At 36.7% G+C, this 25,574-nt stretch overlaps 1 protein-coding gene across 1 annotated transcript; it reads left to right on the forward strand.

The window, feature by feature from the left end:
- Positions 1 to 4,429: 4,429 nt before the first annotated feature.
- Positions 4,430 to 5,014, forward strand: LOC124095326 (olfactory receptor 2J3-like). Its single transcript, XM_046448463.1, has one exon. It carries the CDS (start codon positions 4,430 to 4,432, stop codon positions 5,012 to 5,014), a length of 585 nt encoding a protein of 194 aa, XP_046304419.1.
- The last annotated feature ends 20,560 nt before the right edge of the window (positions 5,015 to 25,574 follow it).

Here is a 25,574-nt window from a genome sequence, read left to right on the forward strand (position 1 = left end):
ACCTTAGTTACTACGAAGAATGTTTACGTATTTCCATACCATGTTTGAAAGCATTTTATTTTATTTTATTTGGATTGGTATATATTAACTGTACATATTAATGGTGTTCAGTATGATATTTACACATATGCATATATACATTCAGTGTACATTGATCAAATGTATCTTCCATTTACCTGTGCTGCTCCCCCTTCTCAACCTCTTCTAATTACTATTCTACATTTTGGAAAAGACCACATCTTCTTATTATATGTGGAAGCAAAAAAATGTTGATGTATTTAGTTTTCAAAACAAACCAGATAATTTAGCTCAAAGACAATTTATCTATTACTTCTACTCAATAGGAAAGAGGATACCAGAGCATCTTAAAATTACTTATGTATAAATGTTATCTTATTGTAATGTGACATAACTTCTTTACCAAGATTTTCTTTGGTACAAATGGAATATGTTAGCTGACAATGTAAGATTTTTAAATGTTCATTAATGTATACATTTATGAAATCCTTTCTTATGAAAACAAAACAATTATAGGCTGTGTCTATTGATTATTGAGCCATGCAGTTTTTTAATATGTTGACAAGACATTCAGAAATATTATGAATAATATATCTTAAGTATTACTTAGTTTTGTTTTAAAAAATGTTTTCTGAATTTTGGTAGTAAACTTGTAATATTATGAATGGTCTTCAAAGAATATTTTCAACATGTTTGCATGCTAAACTAGCCCAACCTTGGATTTTAGACATATCAGATACAGTCAAAAACTGCAGTTAGTAAGGCAAAGATATACAGTTTATATTATAAATTTTCACTATTTCATGCCTTTTCCTATTCACAAATTAGTTTTTTTTTTTTTTGACAAATTATCCCTCAAATTTTTGTACTAAGCAGGATGAAGTGTTGGGTAAAAAAAGTCAGGTAACTCAATACTACCTATCCTTTCAGTTATCACAGCTTGAAGCATATTTTCTCAGTGATGGTAAGACTATAGATTCATTAACATTTTAATACAATAGACTGATATCATGATGATGGCATTCCTGTAAAAGTTTTCTAACCCAGATAAAGTCTTTGAAGGCATTAATTGACATATTGGGATTTACCCTTTCAATGGCCCAGTCAAGGAAATCAAGTAACACTTTTGGTTTTTTTCCAAGGCCCAGAAGACTCTGAGATAAGGGTGGATCCCATGATATACTGATTGCTCTAATGATTTTCTTTGTGGCTACAAATAATTTTAGTAGAATCAGGTCTCTCTCTTTTGGAGCAATGATAATCACAGTTGCTTTAAGATTTTGCTTTACAAACATGATATACTAGATTATAATTTAAATCAGGCATTTATGCTAGTGATTTTAGGGAGACCAACACCAAGGATCAGGTCAACTTCACATAAAGAGAGAGAAATAGGGAAGGTGGTATACAGGAAATGTGGACAGACACCAGAAGGACAGAAGTAAAAGGAGTTGTTTGAATACTTCTTAAGTACTAGGTAAGAGAATGAAGGGAGTAATATGATCAGAATCAATAAATGTTGGCAGTGTTAAAGGTATGAAAAAAGTGACCTGTTTTCCTCTGCAATGCTGGCAATGCTAACTTCCAAACCTAAAATAGAGAATTTATCCTCAGCATATAAAAGCAACTTTGGAGAAGGTCTTTATTTCTTTCTCCTTCAATAAGAAAATTAAACCATAAAGTTACTCTTTTATTTTCCTTGTATCTTTTCCCCCATATTTCCCCCATATTTGTAAAAATATTAAATATAGTACACACAACAGATAAAGACATCTCACAACTGCCACTTTGTTTTTATTAAATCTACTAAGTCATAGAAGCTACTGTATAATGAATAAGAAAACTGAATGTTTATGAGACTAGGTAATAGTAATTTTGTGGTTCATACTTGTCATGTTGTAGTGTTTACTAGTATAAATAAGATTCAAAAAAGCTCTTGGAAGATTATCATTATGTCTCACTTGGCAGTGACTTATTGAAAAGGAATCTTCCTTATTTACTATTTGATTATTGCTATTTTTCTATTCAGCTATGGTTTTCAAGAAAGCTGTTTTAAAATGTGCTCACTAATCATCCTAAATGACTTCTGAGTTGGAGATAGTTAACCAGTGTAAAACCTGGTTAATGATCATTTACATCATCAGTACCATTAAGAGTTACAAGGTTGGACTTAGTCTCAAAGTGTCGAGTCAGACAAAATGATCTTAATTTTCCTACTGAAATATAACCAAACTGCTACTCCTGAAATCTTTCAAGAGTTTCATTTATAGAACACAAGCAGCAGAGAGATACCCAAAAGAGAAAACCACAGGTGGATCTACTGTGACATCTTTCTTTTCCTCATATAAGTTAGTATGTAGCATATGAAAGAATTTCATTGGCCACAAAAGGAAATGAGGAAAAGGATATAAAAATGTTGGAGGAGATGAAAATTCAGAAGAGGGTATGTAAATGGTGGGTTAGGTATTGCCACAATAAATACAAAGAAAGTGGTAAACTTTTTGATAAAGGGTTGAAAAACTGTAGGAGAAAAAGTATCATCCAAGAATCATAACTGTATAGTTATTCGTTGAAGAAAAATTTAATTTTGACTAAGTGTAACTATCAAATGACCAAATTCTTCAAATGGTTTCATTAAGAATTCATAGATCTTATCTAGACTAGAAATTTAGAAATAAAAACATGCAGTAATCAGAACTTATGCTTAGAATTTAAATACTGTATCAGTTATAATCCTGATAAAGATGATAAGAAAAAGACATCATGTTGTTTCCTCAGGCTCCATGACTCCAATTTCTCAGCCCTGCAATGCTCACACCTCAAAATTCAAGTGCTCTAACTGCTCTCAACATGTTCCTCTCCCTGTCCTCCTCTTCAAAGTCTTCCTTTTTCTGTGCAGAGTCACTGAAGTTTGATTTTCTTGCTTTTAAATTTTCCCTTTTCATTCCATCATTGTTTCCTTATCTCATCCTTCCTCCCTTTCCCTCATTCCCCTTTCTTTCCAAATTTAAATGTATACATCCTTTAGGAATCATTGTAGTGCTCTGTTCTTGAATTTTGTAGCTTTTTATATCATTAATATCCATAAAATCATGGGGATGTTTTTGCATGTCTTTTTGTTACTGTCACTATTTTATTTTACAGTAGAAAAAAACATTCAGTTCAAATAAATCAGTTGATAAGCACATCAAATTGAATACAAATATCTTTCACCCTGCATAAACAACTTGAAATCACTGGTAAATTTGATATTCTTCCTCCTGTATTTTCATCTATATGAATGATTATTGGGATTGCAATTTTTAAGGTTTCTGTCATCACATTAATGGAAATAACCCAAAAGTTCAGGAAAAAAAGTCACTCATATGATAACAAAAATGGGTCTTTGTGGAAATTGTCTACCTTAGATATGTTAAGTAATTCTTCTATTACCATTTTTTACCAAGTATTACTCACCCTTGGATTAATAAAAATTTGACATTTAACCAGGCGTAGTGGTGCTCACCTGTAATCCCCACTATAATTTCAGTGACTCAGGAGTCTGATGCAGGAGGATCATGAATTCAATAGCTTCAACAATTTAGTAAGTCCCTAACAAGTCAATGTGACCCTGTCTCTAAATATAGTACAAAAAAAATGCTGGGGATGTTGTTCAGTGGTTAGTGTCCCTGAATTCAATCCCTGGTCAAAAAACTGAAACAAAACAAAACCAAAAAAAAAAAAAAAAAAACACCCTTTTCCCTTTATCCAGGTTGAGTATTACTGATATTTTTCCCTGAAGACATTTGCTCTGAAAGTTATCTGTCTACCTCCTATGCTTTCTTTCTTTGTTCCTCTCTCCCTCCCTCCTTCCTATCAATATCTTTCTGCTATCCATCCCTTTTAAGGTGGATTTGAGAGTAGGTTGCAGATGCTATGTTTCTTTCCCACTGGCTCTTTATTTTCTAAGAAAAAAATGACAGTATTTTGTATAATCCCTATACAATTACAAAACACAATCAGCAAACACAGTAAGAATGGAATATGATAATCTAATCGATATTGTATAAATAGACTTCTCCAATTGCCTTGGAGAAATTAAATTTTGTTAACCATTTTTTTTTCAAGCACACATTTGATCACACATTTAGATATCATGCCTCATTGACCACTTTTCACCTCGACCAGTTCCCTAGTCCTTGTTGCCATCATTAAAGAGTATAAGCACCTTTTTTTCTCAATTTACTTCATGACATTTTTTTTTTTTTTTAATGAGCCTTTTGGGCATGGATATCACTGAAGAAACATCATGTGTGTTCAATATTTCTTTCGTTGTTCAGTCATTTACTGCAATAGATTTACTTAAGCTCAAATTATCTTAAGATGTGTCAGGACCTTATAATTGACTTCTGATTATTTTTCTCATATTGCTATGATTTTTGGAGCATTTTCTTACCTTTTGAGTTCATATGATTTTTGTGTACTTCTTCCTCTCAAATTCTCCTTTCTGGACCTCTGCTGCACTACCAGCTCCATATCCCAATTGCTGGTCAATCTCTGGGGCCCACAGAAGACCATTTCTTATGCCAATTTCATGATTCAATTCTACTTTTACTTAGCAGTAGCAAGCACTGAGTGTGTCTTGTTGGTGGTGATGTTATATGACTGTCATGTAGCTGTGTGCTTGTGTTACACTGTCCTCATGCACCCTCAATTTTGCCAACTGTTAGCTGTGGCTTGCTGGGTAAGTGGTTTTGTAAACTCAGCATTCAATTCCCTCTTTGCCTTCTCGTTACCATTGTGTGGAAATCATCAAGTGGATCACTTCTTCTGTGGAATTCCAGCACTCCTGAAATTATCATGTGTTGATAATCATGCCAATGAGCTGACCCTCATAGTCACAACATCTATTTTTGTTCTTATACCTCTTATCCTCATTCTGACATCTTATGGTGACATTGCTTGGACTGCACTGAAGGTGCATGTTTTGGAGGAGACAGTACCAATTAATGACTGAATCTTAGTATGCTAAATGATTCTTAGGTAAAAAGCCACATCTGAAAGATCACTTTAATAAGGTACAAATAAATAATTTTGACTTTGGGTGTGTATGCATAATTAGTTTTTTAAATACATAACTTTTGTATATTTTGTTTGTAAATTAATAAATAGAAAGATGTTAATTATTTTCTGGATCATATATTACATTTGCATAAGGATAATTTTTGAAATGAACATTTACTATTAAAAGGATTATATTTTAATATTCATCATTTGCAGTAATTTGGTAATATATTTATTTGATAGAAGTATGAGAAAAGAATAATTAAATTTTTAAATAACTGACACTGCACTTTTGTGTAGTGTATACCTTTGTACTTTCACATATATCTCACTTGAAACAAAGATTTTGACCCTAGGCTCCACTTAAGACAGAATAAGAGATATTAACTTCTAATTCCCAGAATGGGAGACTTTATCTGTAAGTAAGATCTTAACTTTATTTATTTATTGATCCAATCATTTATTTATATAAGAATGTACCTAGGGATATTTGTGTTATAATTTGGGTTATAATTAAATGTGTGCTACTGATTTTGTTGCTCAAATTGCCCCAGCTTTGTCCTCTGGAGCTATTTCGGGTTGGCTGCTATGTCCCTAGGACATGTCTTCGTTTTATTGTTGTTGTTATTGTTATTCTTCCTTAATTTTTGGTATCTTCTTAATTTCTGGTACTGCTTCTCTAGGCTTATTTTTTATATTATTTTCCCAGGCTCAGCATCAGGCATTTCTTCAAGGATACTTTGTTGTTTAAACTGTATAATGATGTTATGAACTGATAGCTGTGGAGGCAGAAGGGGAAGTTGGCAGAAGCAAAGGGTCCCTATCTCCTTAAACCACAGTAAGGAAGCAGCAAATAAAAGCAGAATTGAGAAGCAGGTGACAAAATATATGCTTTATGACTTCACATTATGTAGTCTGAGACCCAGAAAAACTGGAAAATAGATTACCAGAGTAAAAAACAAAACTCAGTGCCCTAAGGGAAAACTCGTGGATGAGGTGGAAGGGGCATCAGAGAAACAAAGCAAGGGTGGTTGTGGACACTTTTTAAACTCATAAAATTAAAAACTGTTTGAAAACTGTTAAAAAAAACAGACAAAATATAAAACACAAATGTTTCTTATAATAGCACAGACTGCTGAAAACCAAATCATGAAAAGGGAGCTGAGTAGGGAGGCCACTGCAGCCATCTTGTGGAGTCTGCAACCCATCAGTCGTCCTCTTAAATCAGCACAGTGAATTCCCATGCATGACAGCTGCACATTAAACCAGAGTTAAGCCCCTTTTCCAAGGCCACTCTTAAGAATCTGCCAAGAAAGAAATTCTAGAAGGACCATTACTAACACACATTGTGGAAACCCTCCACCCTCACTGCTAACAAGGAGAACATAGCAGGCTGAAGGGGACCTGGGCCAAGTGAGGTAGAGGTCTAATCCTGTGCAGCCTTTACAACCAAGGCAAGGGTGAAAACCTCTGTGCAGGCTTACTTGACCCAGAGGCTACAATGAAACAGCTTTAGTTCCAAAGGAAATTTTATTTACCAGACTCTGACCTCTCACACTGTGGAAAACACCATGGGAAGCCTAGGGTGGCAGCACCATATGAGAGGGAAGCTGCCTGAATCCAGTGACAAGTAGACCTAGCAGGAAATTGCCAGAGGCTACAAAGCAAAAAGGGCTGAATACCAGCCTAGGTGTACCACAGCCTGAACTACAATAGCAACCTATAAGTGACAGGGCAATATTTTCATACGTGCAAAACCTTGTGCCAGACTTTTTAAGCAGGCAGAATCAATGCCCATTATTCATAATCTGGAGCAGAGGAAAGTAAAGTCCAGGTGAATTGCCAGAAATCCTTCAGTACAGCACCTCAGAGAGTGCAGACAACAAGAGGAAAACTACTGCATCCCAGAACAACTGCAGAAAACCCACAACCAGTGTACTGGCTCACACAGACAGCTACCAGAAACTTCACTACCACAAAAGGAATCTTAGCACAGGGGAACAGGTAACACCAGTGACCCACAGCAAACAAGGGGGCATATCAGAGCCTGTATCCTGAACTTCTGCCACATTATATTCAGCCAGCTCATAGCACAGCATCCTCCAAGACTAGAAACGTCCCTGTTGTCAATTTTGAAAATATAAATAACTTCTCAGCTTGACTAATAATTGTTAATCCAATAACAACATTAATTGAAATCTATCTTCCTTTCTTTATTTTCCTGGCTCTAGTTTATACCAGCTTCTCTTAAACCCAGCTCATTCTTTTTCACTGCCTGCTACTATCTCAAACAACACCAATTTATCTTTTCTGCCTTTCCACCTTGGTGTACTTTACCTGTTTATAGCTTTCTTTCTTTCCCTTGTTCCTCTCCCCAATTTGCACAAAGTTTCTTCCTCCCTTCTTTTAGCACTCCTTAAAATTATAATAAGTTTACTAAATTTAACCACTAATTTTTGAAATATTTCAGAACTTTATTATGTTTATACTTGAATTTGAGGAAGTGCAAAAAACAATTGCAATGATTTTTTGTCCTTACAAGGTTGAATAGCATGAGACTTGGCACAGAAGTTGTTGGAACCTTTTACCTCCTTTGGGACAGCGGCCATTATTGAGTGTTGGCTGAGGTGGCCTCATTGGTTCTGCCAGAGCATTTCCGTATATGTGACCTGGCTGGATTGGCGCATGCGGGCCTTTTTGACCTTAGCCCAGGCTAATGGTTTAATCTGAAATCTGCCTAGGAGCCTTAGTGATAGTGACTTAACTGCCCCTTATTGGTTCTTGCTACTGTCTCTTCTTACCCCCTCCTATCATTATATAACCTTGTCCCTGACACAATAAAGTTGAGATTGCTGCACCTCTATGGTTGACTCAACTCCCGATTTGGTGTGATTCTTGGCCAGGCTGGGTGGCAGGCTGGGTTGTGACACTCATCATCTTGCTCATCCCCGGAGACACTAGGTGGTCTAGTGTCAGAGGGCGGTTCTGACAACAAGTGATTATAGTAAATAGGGCTCAGCTGTATCTCTTAAAGTGGAGGTGATATTGGAATCAGCAGAGGTCACATGTTGAATTAAAATATCATCATCTAGATATCCATGAAAATGGCATGGTATTGGCCCCAAAACATATATGAAGATCAATGGAAAAGAATAAGAGACACAGAGACAAACCCACATAAATACAGGTATCACATACTAAAGTCACCATAGAGAAAAGAGCCTCTTCAACAAATGGTTCTGGGAAAATGAAAAGTCCATATGTAGGAGAATGAAATTGGACCCTTATCTCACCCTGCACAAAACTCACACTAGAAGTGGATAAAGGACCAAGGCATTGGACCAAAAATTCTGTGTGTGCCTATGACAAGAAAATGTAGGCTTAACTCTCCATCATGTCAGCTTAGGGACCAACTTCCTCAACAAGACTCTCAAAGCACAAAAACAAAAATCAAGAACAAATGAATGGGATGGTATCAAACTATGAGCTCAGGAATTGCTTTACTCAATAAGATTATTAACATGTAAAAAGTAAAATTATAAATAAATAAATAAACCCAATAGTGCAATCTATAAATGGGAAAAGGAACTGAACAGGCAATTCACAGAAGAAGAAATACAAATGGTCAACAAATATATGAAAAATGTTCAACACCTTTGCAATTAAAGAAATGCAAATTAAAATTACATTGAGATTCCATCTCACTCTATTCAGAATGGCAATTATAAAGAATACAAATAATAATGAATGTTAGTGAGAATGTAGGGGAAAGGGTACACTCATACATCGCTGATAGAACTTCAAATTAGTGCAACCACTCTGGAAAGAAGTATGGAGATTCCTCAAAAAACTAGGAATGGAACCACCATTTGATCCAGCAGCCCAGTCCTTGGTATACATCCAAAAGATCTAAAATGAGCATATTACATTGATACAGCCATATCAATGTTTCACAAAGGCTAAGCTAAGGAGATAAACTAGGTGTCCCTCAACAGATGAATGGATATAGAAAATGTGGTATATATACACAATGGAGTACTAGTAAGCTATAAATAACTATGACTTTGTGGTATTTGCTGGCAAATAATGCTGAATGAATAAGCCAGTCCCATAAAAATCTAAGGTTGAATATTTTCTTCAGTATGAATAACTAATGCCAAATAAAGAGCAATGGATTTTTTAAAAAAATAGAAGTAAGACCACAGGGTTAAACAAAGGGAAATGAAAGGAAGGAGAAGGAATGGGATAGTGGAAGTCAGTGAAATGAATCTGACCTATCTTTCCTATATACATATATGAATATACCACAGTGAATCTCACCATGATGGGCATTCACAAAACATTACTTTTTAAGAAATGTAAGTAAATAGCAGAAAGATTAATAAAATAAGGGGAAAGTAAGAGGGGGTAGAATGTGGGGACAGGAAGGAGAAATACTACACACACAATTACTTTTATCTGTAGTCTTAATTTTTCCGATCAAAAAAACACTTTTTAAAATTATTTAGGTCAGTATTATTTATATTCCATTCCTTTCAGTTTAGTTATGTCACACTTTAAATTTGTAATAACTATAAAATTAGAATAAATCCTATTTCATGTTCCTATATTATGACAATACTATAATCTATTGTTATTTACAGCTAAAAAGAACCAATAAAAACTGTGGCCAGGCAAAAAGTTAAAAAAGAAAAAAGAAAGAAAGAAATTGATGGCCAATTTCTATATGCATATTGTATGGAGTGATATTGATTCCTTGCTATTTCAGCAGACAGAGCTATATAATCTATTTATATGTACCAACTCATGTATACACATATGTATGTGATTATTTCTATTTCTCTGTGTGTGTGTGTGTATGTGTAAACCTAAGATCACACTATTATCTCTGAATCTAACTCTGTAAATCACAGATCACTTCTGCTGTCCTTTCTTGCTTATCTGTACTTTTCCTTATCAACAGTGAGAAACCTGTATCCTACTATCCATGATCCTCAACTTTTTTTGTTTGGTTATAGTACTTGGGGGAAACAATTTCATATGTTTTCATATGTCTCATATTTTATCATGAGAAAAGAAAAGGCAGTTTGCTAGAATACAGTGTTTATTCACAATTACTTTTTTTCTGTATTCTTAAATTTCCTATTAAAACAACAGTTTCTGGGCTGGGGATATGGCTCAAGTGGTAGCTCCCAAACCAATAGCCAGTAGTTGTTCTTCAATTCTGTGTCGTTTTCAAGCACAATACAAAAAAAAATTCCTGGAAGAGACAAGGAGTGTAATATTATAACTATTAAATATTTATCAACATATTACCATCTTTTGGTTTTGTCTACCTAGGTATTTCTGGTGAATTGTTCATTAGCGAAGCCCCACTTCTCAGCTCATAGGAAAGGTCACATGACCTAAGACAGAAAGCAATTCTCTCTCACAAAGGATAGTCAACTTGGTCAAGATCATTTGACTTTACCATAAGGTAAGGAAATGTTCTAAGAAACCTAGGGACATATCAAAAAAAAAATATATATATATATATATATGAACCAGCTAGAAAATTTTCTCATTGACTAATTAGTGACTATTCCAGCATCAAATTTAGGATAGAATACAAATCCAAAAGTTTATATTAAAATTTGATGTAACATAGATAGCTAGATAATAGATGATACAATACACACACACATAAACCTATGCACACACAAACACAAATAAACCTACACACATATATACACACAGGAAAAAAGGAAAAAAAATAAAAACTTCTGGCAGTTTTTTATTGATAGTTATCAGGCATTTTTGTCTAAGAATTTTTCTTTTGTTGCCTCCAGTCTTACTTATTTTTTGGGATGCTAACACTAGGGTACATTTTAAGTTACATTAAAATAACTGTTTTTTTTTTTAATGTCCAGGAATAGCTGTGTTTTGGTTTTAACTGTTTTTGCTAGGTGTTTAAGACCAAGCTGGTCAAACTGACCTTGTTCCTATCTATTGGTAAGAGTCAGCTGAGTTTCCTTGGAGGACATTTTTGGGGAATGTGTGAGTAGCATTTTAGCTCTGTGTCATCTGAGATCACAGTAATCTTTTTAATAAATTAATCTTTGAATATAAATTTAAATTAACTGAAATCTGTCCTACTTTGAAGTTATTTTGACATGTTGTAAGGTGGGAAGCAGAGCCTTATCTCAGGTAAGGCAGGACCTTTTAAAAATCTTAGGTAAAGTGTTTTAGTTTTAAAGCTGATCTTTGTCTCTCTTTTTAGATATCATTTTATAAAGTTTACATAGATTGTTTTTTGACTCTCTATAAATGTTAGCTAGCACAATATGACATATATTTGAAACATTAATTAAGGAAAGGCTGAGAGCCCTTAACATTTTTTTTTAATGTGGAAAAATGGCAAAATGTTTTATAGTATTAATTTTTAAACAGATCAGGATTTTATTATCTTTTAAAATACCTTTAAATTTTTATATCTTAGTGTAAAAGTTAACATAAGATTTGGTTATAAAACCAAATATCAAATAATATAAATAAATCCTCATTAAAATCTATTATCTTTATAAGTTTAAATTACCATTACAGACAATTTTAGTTTGGAGAATACCCGCTTGATAAAATGTTCCTTTAAACCTTTTACCTTAAAGACTTGTATACCTGAAAGATATGAACACATTTAATCTGTAAAGAAGAGTAATGTACCACACTTTCGTTGATGTTTTTATATTAACCAAGGTTAGCTTTTAAAGGAAAATCTAGACTTTGTAATGCAGGACAATAATTTAAAATAACAGTTTAGCCACAGATGTAAAAAACCTTAGTTTTTTCAAGATTACTTGTTCTAGGGGATAAAATTTAACAGACATAATGTAATTAATATTTTTAGAAGTTTTTGTCAATTTAACATATAAATATATCAGTACATTATTATTTGTCCTTAGGGAACAACCTTGAATAGTTTTAACTATTTGTGTTACATATATAACCAACTTAGTTACATATAAATATTTTAATATTTGTCTTTTATTTATAACCTTTATATTACTTAATTAGACCCTTTTGTTGTTTACTTAGATGTATTATAATTATACTTTTTCATATAAAGACTTTTTACCTGGAAATGTTTTTTATTAAATATATTTTTATATTCAGAACTTTTTAATAATTTTTAATCCATTGACCCTTTTTTGTTTGTATCTTGAAATAACCCTTATAAATTTTTGAATTTAGATAAATTGATCTATTTTAATAAGATGGAATATTTGTTACCTACAGTACTTTAATTGAAATACAGTTGAAACCTCTTGACTCCTTGTATGTAGAATTATACCTGTTGGGACTTTGTAATTTAGAGTAACCTTGTTTTTATAATAACACAAAATGATTACAAATTTCCTTTTTAGTTTACCAATTTATGAAAACTCCAACATTGCTTAAGTACTTTACCTTATGGAATTTAAGGAGTTAAAAGTACTTGATATTATATGTAACAGTCAGCATTTTAACTTTGTAAACCAATTAGATGTCTCTCACAAACAAATCCATGATTAATTTCATATATGTTTAGATGAAATTTACATATCTTTTTTTTTAAAAAAAAAACAAGGTATCACACAAGTGTATTGAATAGTATTAGTAATATTTTTGTTGTTGTTGTTGAATAAAAATCCTAGAGACAATGGATATCAGACACTTTATAGACATTAACATTTTAACAGCTGTTTAACCATCTAGAAACAAAACTGTGTATTAGTAACGTTAAAGACATTTATACTTTTATTTATTTTTCCAATTTGAATTGAACATTTTAAATCATATTAACCAAAAGTATTTGGATTTTTTTTATTTTAATTTATGAGCTCATATGTCAATTTTTCTACCAAATACATATAGACATGACAATACATGTAGACAGACAGTATACCGGTGCACCCACACATAGCAAACATACAAACAAAAGCCTTATAGCTTATTTTTTAAAAACCTATTAGATTGAGAGTTAACCCTTGTAAATTGGCCATAGAATAAAGCAGAGTGTAATCAGAAAAACATATTAACCTAGGCATATTGGATCAAAATTATGAGTTTAACAAACATAGAATTTTAAAAGTTTTCTGACCTTTTTTTCTGAGGTTGTCCTGTTCATCAAAGCTGAAAAGAGTTGAGGGAACATAGACAAATGAAGGCGGCTTATTTTTCCCTGGAGGAACTTCCCAAAGATGCAGCTTCATTGGTCTCCTTGGGAGAGTCCCCCAGGTTGAGGTCCCATTTTAAACTGGTTTTTCTGGTTTCTTGGATAGCAGCCACCAACTTTTAGCCTAACATTGAAAAATCTTTAGACCATTTTTTAATAGTTGGGAGTTATTCATGCTTGCAAATAACCATTTTTTAGAATGCCTTTTTCTTTTTACCTTTAGCTTTTACTTTTGACAATTCTTTTAGTGTTGTTGGCAGCACTTTACGTTTTAATGCATGCTGTAGTGAGCACAGTTAAAACCATTTTAACCATTTTTTCCCATTAGAAACAAACTGAGGTAGAAATTAACACAGAACACAAAGGGAACAAACAAAAACAAACCAACAGACAAAGTCCTGAAAATCATTAAGAAAACAAGTTAAAGGGGTCCAGGTAGAGATCTCTGAAGCGCTTCCTTATCTCTGATGTTGGTGGAGCAAAGAAGTCCTGGTGAAAGAAGAGCGGTTATGGGAACAAGAAAAGGGCCCCACGCACAACACTTGGACAGACAAACACAAGACAAACGGCCGGCCAACAGATACAGGACAAATGACAAACAGCAAGAAGATGCTGGAGAAACGACAAACAGCAGAACAGACACATGACAAGCAACAATCGCTGAGATCACACAGGGAGACCTCTAATGGGGCAGAGACCCGGCAAACAGAACAAATGGCCGGTGAACTGACACTGGACAAATGACCAACAGCAGAAGACACTGGAGAAATGACAAACAGCAGAACAGACACTGGACAAGCAACAATCACTGAGGTCGCACAGGGAGACCTCTAATGGGGCAGAGACCACATCTCGTCCTGCCCCCAGACAGATGAGGCCTCCCAGGGAGGCCTCCAGTGGGTCCCAGATACAAACAGATGAGGTCTCACAGGGAGACCTCCAGGGAGACAGTGACAACATCTCGTCCTGTCCCGGGGAAGGTGTAAGTGACTGTGTCCAATCTGACATTTTCCCCCAGAGAGTCAACTCACCAGAACTGACAGCCAGCAGGAGGCTTTCAGAGCGACCTAGGACCGATTGGAGTCGTCCTCGGAGTGAGGCTGAGTGAGGCTGAGGAACGTCTCTCAGGAGCTCCCCTCTACTCCGGGGCCAAGGTCCAAAGTCCCCTCATTGGAGGCAAATTTGGAGTTAAGGTAGGGAAGAAATGGATCCAGGGCAAGCCCCCAAATGTTATAGTTAAAGCTTCATCCCAGGATTTCATAAACTGACTTCCAGACCACTCACGTATAATCGAATCAAGCCTTTATTGAAGCACACTGGTGGCGGCTGACCAGAACATAAAGCTGTTCCCCTGATCAGCCCCCCAAAATTGCAAGGGCACTCCTTATAAGCCTGAAAACCGCAAAAGGGATGTTGGGGGGTCCAGCCAATGCAAGCAAGCCAGGTTACAGAAGTGGGACAGTGCAGTCAAATGGAGGGAAGCCTAACCAATCACAGTTAGCCCAGTCACCCCAGTTACAGAAACAGAGCCCTGTTACCCTAGTTACAGAAACAATACCCCATTAGGTAGTTCTGTGTTCTTAAAGTTGCTATAGCAAAAGGAAAAGAACATCTTGCTCTAGTCATGACTCTTCTACTTGGCATGGTTGTTTTACAGGATGGAGTCATAAAACAAAATGGAGTCACATTTGCTCCTACTATCACAATAGTATCTCCTGTTCTTTCTACATTCTCCATCTTCCCCTCATAAGAATCTAGGACAGTATTTCCATTTCAAGACCCTTTATTTATTTATTTATTTATTTATTTATTTATTTATTTATTTATTTTAATATCAAACTATTTGTTTTTTGTTAGATTGGGAACAAAATCTTCTTTTCTTTCTTTTTTTTTAAATTCTAATTTGTTATGTATGACAACAGAATGCATTACAGTTCATATTACACATATAGAACACAATTTTTCATCATCTCTGGTTGTACACAAAATATAGTCACACCATTCATATCTTCATATGCATACTTAGGGTAATGATGTCCATCTCATTCCACCATCTTTCCTATCCCCATGTCCCTCCTCCCTTTCTCTCCCTCCCCTTTGCTCTATGTAGAGTTTATCTAATCCACCCATGCCCCCACCCAATTATGAATCAGCATCCTTATATCAGAGAAAACATTCAGCATTTGGTTTTTTTGGGATTGTCTAGCTTCACTTAGCATTATATTCTCCAATTCACCCATCTACCTGCAAATGCAATGATTTTATTCTCTTTTAATGCTGAACAGTATTCTATTATGTATATATAGCACATTTTTGTTATTCATTCATCAACTGAAGGGCATCTAGATTGGTTCCACAGTTTAGCTATCTTCTTTTCTTTCTAATTGAGTATTGATTCTTTTTTTAAATTTTTTATTGTTGGTTGTTCAAAACATTACATATTTCTTGTTATATCATATTTCACACTTTGATTCAAGTGGGTTATGAACTCCCATTTTTACCCCATATACAGATTGCAGAATCACATCAGTTACACATCCATTGATTTACATATTGTCATACTAGTGTCTGTTGTGTTCTGCTGCCTTTCTTTTCCTCTACTATACCCCCTCCCCTCCCCTCCCCTCCCCTCTTCTCTCTCTACCCCCTCTACTGTCATTCATTTCTCCCCCTTGTGTTATTTTTCCCTTTCCCCTCACTTCCTCTTGTATGTACTTTTGTATAACCCTGAGGGTCTCCTTCCATTTCCATGCAATTTCCCTTCTCTCTCCCTTTCCCTCCCACCTCTCATCCCTGTTTAATGTTAATCTTCTTCTCCTGCTCTTCGTCCCTACTCTGTTCTTAGTTACTCTCCTTATATCAAAGAAGACATTTGGCATTTGTTTTTAGGGATTGGCTAGCTTCACTTAGCATAATCTGCTCTAATGCCATCCATTTCCCTGCAAATTCTATGATTTTGTCATTTTTTAATGCAGAGTAATACTCCATTGTGTATAAATGCCACATTTTTTTTATCCATTCGTCTATTGAAGGGCATCTAGGTTGGTTCCACAGTCTTGCTATTGTGAATTGTGCTGCTATGAACATCTATGTAGCAGTGTCCCTGTAGCATGCTCTTTTTAGGTCTTTAGGGAATAGACCGAGAAGGGGAATAGCTGGGTCAAATGGTGGCTCCATTCCCAGCTTTCCAAGAAATCTCTATACTGCTTTCCAAATTGGCTGCACCAATTTGCAGTCCCACCAGCAATGTACAAGTGTACCCTTTTCCCCACATCCTCGCCAGCACTTGTTGTTGTTTGACTTCATAATGGCTGCCAATCTTACTGGAGTGAGATGGTATCTTAGGGTAGTTTTGATTTGCATTTCTCTGACTGCTAGAGATGGTGAGCATTTTTTCATGTACTTGTTGATTGACTGTATGTCCTCCTCTGAGAAGTGTCTGTTCAGGTCCTTGGCCCATTTGTTGATTGGGTTATTTGTTATCTTATTGTTTAATTTTTTGAGATCTTTGTATACTCTGGATATTAGGGCTCTATCTGAAGTGTGAGGAGTAAAGATTTTTTCCCAGCATGTAGGCTCCCCATTTACCTCTCTTATTGTTTCTTTTGCTGAGAAAAAACTTTTTAGTTTGAGTAAGTCCCATTTGTTGATTCTAGTTATTAACTTTTGTGCTATGGGTGTCCTATTGAGGAATTTGGAGCCCGACCCCACAGTATGTAGATCGTAGCCAACTTTATCTTCTATCAGACGCTGTGTCTCTGATTTGATATCAAGCTCCTTGATCCATTTTTGAATTAACTTTTGTGCATGGCGAGAAAAAGGGATTCAGTTTCATTTTGTTGCATATGGATTTCCAGTTTTCCCAGCACCATTTGTTGAAGATGCTATCCTTCCTCCATTGCATGCTTTTAGCCCCTTTATCAATTATAAGATAGTTGTAGTTTTGTGGATTGGTTTCTGTGTCCTCTATTCTGTACCATTGGTCCACCCGCCTGTTTTGGTACCAGTACCATGCTGTTTTTGTTACTATTGCTCTGTAGTATAGTTTGAAATCTGGTATCGCTATACCACCTGATTCACACATCCTGCTTAGCATTGTTTTTGCTATTCTGGGTCTTTTATTTGTCCATATGAATTTCATGATTGCTTTCTCTATTTCTACAAGAAATGCCACTGGGATTTTGATTTGCATTGCATTAAACCTATAGAGAACTTTTGGTAATATCGCCATTTTGATGATGTTAGTTCTGCCTATCCATGAACAGGGTATATTTTTACATCTTCTAAGATCTTCTTCGATTTCTCTCTTTAGGGTTCTGGAGTTTTCATTGTATAAGTCTTTCACCTCTTTTGTTAGGTTGATTCCCAAGTATTTTATTTTTTTTTTTGAGGATATTGTGAATGGAGTGGTTGTCCTCATTTCCATTTCAGAGGATTTGTCACTGATATACAGGAATGCCTTTGATTTTTTGTGTTGATTTTATATCCTGCCACTTTGCTGAATTCATTCATTAGCTCTAATAGTCTCTTTGTAGACCCTTTTGGGTCTGCTAGGTATAGAATCATGTCATCTTCAAATAGTGATAACTTAAGTTCTTCTTTTCCTATTTTTATGCCTTTAATTTCTTTCGTCTGTCTAATTGCTCTGGCCGGTGTTTCGAGAACTATGTTGAACAGAAGTGGAGAGAGAGGGCATCCCTGTCTTGTTACAGATTTTAGAGGGAATGCCTTCAGTTTTTCTCCAGTCAGAATGATGCTAGCCTGAGGCTTAGCATAGATTGCTTTTACAATATTGAGGTATGTTCCTGTTATCCCTAGTTTTTCTAGAGTTTTGAACATAAAGGGATGCTGTACTTTGTCAAATGCTTTTTCCGCATCTATCGAGATGATCATATGGTTCTTATTTTTAAGTCTATTGATGTGGTGAATAACATTTATTGATTTCTGTATATTGAACCAGCCTTGCATCCCAGGGATGAATCCTACTTGATCATGGTGCACAATTTTTTTGATATGTTTTTGTATCCGATTCGCCAGAATTTTATTGAGGATTTTTGCATCTAGGTTCATTAGAGATATTGGTCTGTAGTTTTCTTTCTTTGAAGTGTCTTTGTCTGGTTTAGGTATCAGGGTGATGTTGGCCTCATAGAATGAATTTGGAAGTTCTCCCTCCTTTTCTATTTCCTGAAGTAGCTTGAAAAGTATTGGTATTAGTTCTTCTTTAAAGGTTTTGTAAAATTCTGCTGTATACCCATCGGGACCTGGGCTTTTCTTAGTTGGTAGTCTTTTGATGGTTTCTTCTATTTCCTCAATTGATATTGGTCTGTTTAGGTTTTCTATATCCTCCTGACTCAATCTGGGCAGATCATATGACTTAAGAAATTTATCTATGCCTTCACTATCTTCTAATTTATTGGAGTATAAGGATTCAAAATAGTTTTTGATTATCTTCTGTATTTCTGAAGTGTCTGTTGTGATATTGCCTTTTTCATCCCGTATGCTAGTAATTTGAGTTCTCTCTCTTCTTCTCTTCACTAGCATCGCTAAGGGTCTGTCGATTTTGTTTATTTTTTCAAAGAACCAACTTTTAGTTTTGTCAATTTTTTCAATTGTTTCTTTTGTTTCGATTTCATTAATTTCAGCTCTGATTTTCATTATTTCTTGCCTTCTACTTCTTTTGCTGTTGTTTTGCTCTTCTTTTTCAAGGATTTTGAGATGAAGTATGAGATCATTTATTTGTTGGTTTTTTCTTTTTTTAAGGAATGAACTCCAAGCAATGAATTTTCCTCTTAGAACTGCTTTCAATGTGTCCCATAGATTCCGATATGTTGTGTCTGTGTTTTCATTTATCTCTAAGAATTTTTTAATTTCCTCCTTGATGTCTTCTATAACCCATTGATCATTCAGTAACCTATTGTTCATTCTCCAATTGATGTATGCTTTTTCCTTCCTTCTTTTATCGTTGATTTTCAGTTTCATTCCATTATGATCAGATAAGATGCATGGTAATATCTCTACTCCTTTATATTGTCTAAGAGTTGCCCTGTGACATAATATATGATCTATTTTTGAGAAGGATCCATGTGCTGCTGAGAAAAAAGTGTAACTGCTTGATGTTGGGTGGTATACTCTATATATGTCAATTAGGTCTAGGTTATTAATAGTGTTATTGAGTTCTATAGTTTCCTTATTCAACTTTTGTTTGGAAGATCTGTCCAGTGGCGAGAGAGGTGTGTTGAAGTCTCCCATGATTATGGTGTGGTGGTCTATTAGACTCTTGAACTTGAGAAGAGTTTGTTTGACGAACATAGCTGCACCATTGTTTGGGGCATAAATATTTATGATTGTTATGTCTTGTTGGTGTATGGTTCCCTTAAGCAGTATGTAGTGTCCCTCTTTATCTCTTTTGATTAACTTTGGCTTGAAATCTATTTTATTTGATATGAGTATGGACACGCCTGCTTGTTTCCGAAGTCCATATGAGTGATATGATTTTTCCCAACCTTTCACCTTCAGCCTATGTATGTCTTTTCCTATCAAATGCGTCTCCTGTAGGCAGCATATTGTTGGGTCTTGTTTTGTGATCCATTCTACTAGCCTGTGTCTCTTAATTGGTGAGTTTAAGCCATTAACATTTAGGGTTATTATTGAGATATGGGTTGTTCTTCCAGCCATATTTGTTTATTTCTGTTACTAAACATTGTTTGTTTTCCTCTTTGATTGTTTCCCCCCCCCCTTTACTGTCCTACCTCCCACTGTTGGTTTTCATTGTTATTTTCCATTTCCTCTTCCTGTAATACTTTGGCTAGGATGTTTTGAAGAGATGGTTTTCTAGCTGCGAATTCTTTAAACTTTTGTTTATCGTGGAAGGTTTTAATTTCATTCTCCATCCTGAAGCTTAATTTCGCTGGATACACAATTCTTGGTTGGAACCCATTATCTTTCAGTGTTTGAAATATGTTATTCCAGGATCTTCTAGCTTTCAGAGTCTGTGTTGAAAGATCAGCTGTTATCCTGATTGGCTTGCCCCTAAATGTAATCTGCTTCCTTTCTCTTGTAGCTTTTAAAATTCTCTCCTTATTCTGTATGTTGGGCATCTTCATTATAATGTGTCTAGGTGTGGATCTCTTATGATTTTGCACATTCGGCGTCCTGTAGGCTTCTAGGATTTGGGATTCTGTCTCATTCTTCAAGTCTGGGAAGTTTTCTTGTATTATTTCATGGAATAGACTGCTCATTCCTTTGGTTTGGAGCTCTGTACCTTCCTGTATCCCAATGACTCTTAAGTTTGGTCTCTTAATGTTATCCCATATTTCTTGGATGTTCTGCTCATGGTTTCTTAACAGTCTTGCTGAGCTGTCTATGTTCTTTTCCAGTTGAAATACTTTGTCTTCATTGTCTGATGTTCTATCTTCTAAGTGTTCTACTCTGTTGGTAGTATTCTCCATTGAGTTTTTAAGTTGGTTTATTGCTTCCTGCATTTCTAGGATTTCTGATTGCTTGTTTTTTATAACCTCTATCTCCCTGTATAGTTGATCCTTTGCTTCCTGGATTTGTTTGCGTAATTCGTTGTCGAAGTGATCTTTCATTGTCTGATTTTGCTGTTTAATGTCTTCCTTGATACTCCAGATCATCTGAAGCATGTATATCCTGAATTCTTTATCTGACATTCCATCTGCTGCAGCTGTTACCTCTTCTAAAGTTGCGTTGACCTGCATTGCTTGTGGTCCTTTCTTTCCTTGTCTTTTCATACTGCTTGCGTATCTTTCCTGCAGGTGCGGGCGGCGGCTCTGCTCTCTCCTTATTCCAATTGGGGTGTCGTGGCTACCACGCCGGCAGGTCACTGGGCCTGTTCTGGGAGCTGGTGGCGGCTCTGTTCTGCCCCTACTCCAATTGGGGTGACGTGTCTGTCGTACCAGCAGGCCACTGGGCCTGTCCTGCTGGTCGGTCGCAGATCTGCCCACCTTTCGGGCACGAGTGGGGGCTCTGCTTTGCCCCTCCTCCAATTGTGGTGTCGTGACTACCCCGCCTGCAGGATGCTGGGTCTGTTCCTGGCAAGGGAGGTGACTCTGCTCTGTCACTACTCCAATTAGGGTGGTGTTTGTACCCCGCCGGCAGGCTCCTGGGCCTGATCCGCCGGTCTGTTGTAGGTCTGCCTACCTTGAAGGCGCGGGCGGCGGATCTGCCCTGCCCCTCCTACCACGCCTGCGGACCCCTGGGCCGGATCTGCAGGTTGATCACTGGTCTGCTCACCCTGCGGGCACGGGTGGCGATTCCGCTCCACCCCCACTCCAATTGGGGTCACGTGACCACCACACCGGCAGGGCCTGATCCGGGCGTGGGATAAGGATCTGCTCTGCCCCTACTCGAGTTGGGGTGACGTGTGTACCACACTGGCAGGCCACTGGGCCTGACCCGCCAGGCTGGCACAGGTCTGTTTACCTTGCAAGCGCGAAGGGCGGCTCTGCCCTGCCCCTCCTACCACGCCCATGTACTACTGGGTCGGGGGTCTGCCCACCTGGCGGGTGTGGGTGGCGGCTCCGCTCCGCCCCCTCTCCAATTGGGGTCACGCGGTCACCACGCTGGCGAGCCGCTGGGCCTGCTCCGGGGGCTGGCGGCGGCCCGGCTCCTTCCCTCTGGCTCGAGGACAAATTGAGGAGACTCGGGTGACTGAGCCTCACCCCCCTTACCAGGAGACCAACTGCTTATGTCACCGCTGGTATTGATGAAGATCTCTCCTCCACCGCTTTCTGCTGACATCAGATCTCTGCCATGTTGGTATCCTATGCGAATGGCAGCATTTCGTTCCCCTTGCCAGGCAACCCAAGCAATGGGTGAGTCCTGACCGGCCCTCAGCAGGACCCGGACCGAGACACAGTTTCCGCGGGCTCCTAGCCCCGGTCCAGGGAAGTTCCGGGAGCCGGAACTCGGCCGCTCCGTGCTCGGTGTAAGCTCCTATAAGTGTAGGCTCCAAGAAGCAGCCCCCGCGGGCTCAGTTCCGGGAGCCGGAATTCGGCCGCTTAGTGTTTGGTGTATGCTCTGATAGTAGCAGGGTCCAAGAAGCAGCCTCCGCGGGCTCCGCAGCCCTGAGCCAGGGCGGTTCCGGGACGGTTCCGGGAGCCGGAACTCGGCCGCTCTGTGCTCGGTGTAAGCTCCTATAAGTGTAAGCTCCAAGAAGCAGTCCCCGCGGGCTCAGTTCCGGGAGCTGGAATTCGGCTTCTTGGTGTTTCGTGTTTGCTCTGATATTAGCAGGGTCCAAGAAGCAGCCTCCGCAGGCTCCGCCAGTTGGTAGTCTTTTGATGGTTTCTTCTATTTCCTCAATTGATATTGGTCTGTTTAGGTTGTCTATATCCTCCTGACTCAATCTGGGCAGATCATATGACTTAAGAAATTTATCAATGCCTTCACTATCTTCTAATTTATTGGAGTATAAGGATTCAAAATAATTTTTGATTATCTTCTGTATTTCTGAAGTGTCTGTTGTAATATTGCCTTTTTCATCCCGTATGCTAGTAATTTGAGTTCTCTCTCTTCTTCTCTTCGTTAGCATGGCTAAGGGTCTGTTGATTTTGTTTATTTTTTCAAAGAACCAACTTTTAGTTTTGTCAATTTTTTCAATTGTTTCTTTTGTTTTGATTTCATTAATTTCAGCTCTGATTTTTATTATTTCTTGCCTTCTACTTCTTTTGCTGTTGTTTTGCTCTTCTTTTTCTAGGATTTTGAGATGAAGTATGAGATCATTTATTTGTTGGTTTTTTTCTTTTTTTAAGGAATGAACTCCAAGCAATGAATTTTCCTCTTAGAACTGCTTTCAATGTGTCCCATAGATTCCGATATGTTGTGTCTGTGTTTTCATTTATCTCTAAGAATTTTTTAGTTTCCTCCTTGATGTCTTCTATATCAAGATCCTTTATTTAAACCCCTTTGTAATGTATGTCTACATGTAATTAAATGTTTCAGTGATCAGAATGTGAATATTTTGAAAAAGCAGGAGACATTATTCATCTGACCACATCAAGAAGTAAATATGTATATAATTTTATAAATTCACATCTGGCAACCACCACAGAAATCATTGTTTCCAGGAAGGATTATAAATAATGTTTGTTAATAGACTTGTGGCTGGCGGTTACTCCAAAAACAAAAACTCCACCTCATATCAACATATTTTGCCACATGATACTCATGAAATACCAAGGTAGACAGGTTAACTTTATGGTAAAAAAGTAGACACATTTTAAAGAAAGAATTGGAGTTAGTATCACTAGTTGAATAAATGAATACCATATACCTCTAATAGAAGGCAGAGGAGGACACAATAGCATCTTTGTAGTATCCCTACCCAAAATGAGGAACTTCAATGTTATCATGCATGAATAGCAAAGAAATTTATATAGAGGGATTCCACCTCTTGGGTCCCTTCTTCCTCCGGGAGAAGTCTTTTCTGCTGTCCTTTAATAAACTTCTAGTTTCCACTCTGAAAAAAAAAAGAAATTTATATAGAAGGATATTATGTGAAATAATTGGCCTATAATATTCAAAACCTTTAAGATCATAATAAACAGAGAAATACTGAGGAGTGTTCCAAATTAGAGACTGAGACAAATCTCTCATTTCTGATACTGGCTCAGGTATTTTCTGTAGCAAAATACTCTTGTGATCATCTGAAGAAAATGTGCTATAATATAGAAAACATTCTTAAATGTATGTTAACATTTTATTGTCATATATAGAGAATAATTTAAGTGTATGTAAATGCTATATTATTATACAGATAGCATGGAAAATACTGTCTAAAATATTTACATTGATAAATTCTGGTTAAGGTCTATGGTAAGATTTTGTGCAACTTTCACAAATTTTCTATAACCTGTTTGCACTTATAGAATTACAATTTGTCCTTGATGATTTGTAATTGTCAGTGTATTATCTTTCAAATTACTTGATGTTGTCATAATACATGATGACTGTATCATCCCTAAAGCAAAAAGGGACAGTAAAATTTCATGTCTCTGAACATTCCCTTTCAGTTCTCCAAAACTTAGCCAAGATAAGGGGAAAATAAGAGCAAACTTGACCACAAAATTCAGATGTATATTATATAAAGAACAATGGGTTTCTCTTTTACATATGGAGAATTAGGTCAAGTTAGTGTTATCTGTAAAAAGCTACTTTCTTGCAGGTACACCAGGTCATTTTCTCCTTAGGATGCTGGTCATACAAGCAAGCTAATGCTGATGAGGTCATTGCTTCTGTGGCCTAACATTAAAAAAAAAAAAAAAGCCTTTCTCAACAGGAACAGGCCTGGAAATGAGGGTACTGTGAAAAGAATATGGCCATCAAGGAACAAAATACTGTGAAGGAGAAGAGGCATTACTTGGCAAGCATCATAGGGAATGGAGGTGCTATCTGTTAGTATGTAACCATTGACTGGACCATTAACTCATGTCTTCCAAGCTTTCCCCAACAATTACGTCACCCAAGCTGTCTCTGGACATTTGCTGTGGCCTGCCTGCAACCTACCACATTGCCCTGGCACAATTGGGCTCTAGATGATACAATGATACAATGACCAGTTACTTTTTCTTTTTTTTTTTTTTATTGTTGGTTGTTCAAAACATTACATAGTTCTTGATATATCATCTTTCACACTTTGCTTCAAGTGAGTTATGAACTCCCATTTTTAGCCCATATACAGATTACAGAATCACATCAATTACACATCCATTGATTTACATATTGCCATACTAGTGTCTGTTGTGTTCTGCTGCCTTTGAGGTGGGAGGGAAAGGGAGAGAAAAGGGAAATTGCATGGAAATGGAAGGAGACCCTCAGGGTTATACAAAAGAACATACAAGAGGGAATGAGGGGAAAGGGAAAAATAATACAAGGGGGAGAAATGAAGGTCAATAGGGGGGGTAGAGATAGAAGAAGGGTGGGGAGGGGAGGGGAGGGGGGATAGTAGAGGATAGACCAGTTACTTTTTCAGCTCCATGTTATAAAACACAGTTAGAAATCATGAATATAAGGTTATGTAAGAGAAAAAAACAGATATTATCTATAATTATGTGGTGACACATTTGTGCCAATAATCCTGTCCTGAAGAGTAACAAAAAGATATAATTGAGCATAAGAAATATATTGCACAGGACTATGCATTAGGTGAAGTGGAAAAAATATTTGAAGAAATCTGTGTAGATGGGAGAAGGAATTTGTAGAGTATAGGCATTGTGCACTGTGAGGCTCTATTCTTATCTAGGACAACAATGACTTCAAATTTGCTTCTTAAGTAAAGTTCCTTGTGGCACAGATTCTCATGTAC

This window comes from Marmota monax, unplaced genomic scaffold, assembly GCF_021218885.2.
Source record: "Marmota monax isolate L192 unplaced genomic scaffold, Marmota_monax_Labrador192_F-V1.1 WCK01_AAM20220418_F8-fsc00460, whole genome shotgun sequence".
In the NCBI taxonomy this organism is placed as follows: Eukaryota; Metazoa; Chordata; class Mammalia; order Rodentia; family Sciuridae; genus Marmota; species Marmota monax.

Bases quoted from the DNA above. Each gene is read 5' to 3' on its own strand.
- LOC124095326 (XM_046448463.1), top strand. From the start codon at position 4,430: ATGATTTTTGGAGCATTTTCTTACCTTTTGAGTTCATATGATTTTTGT.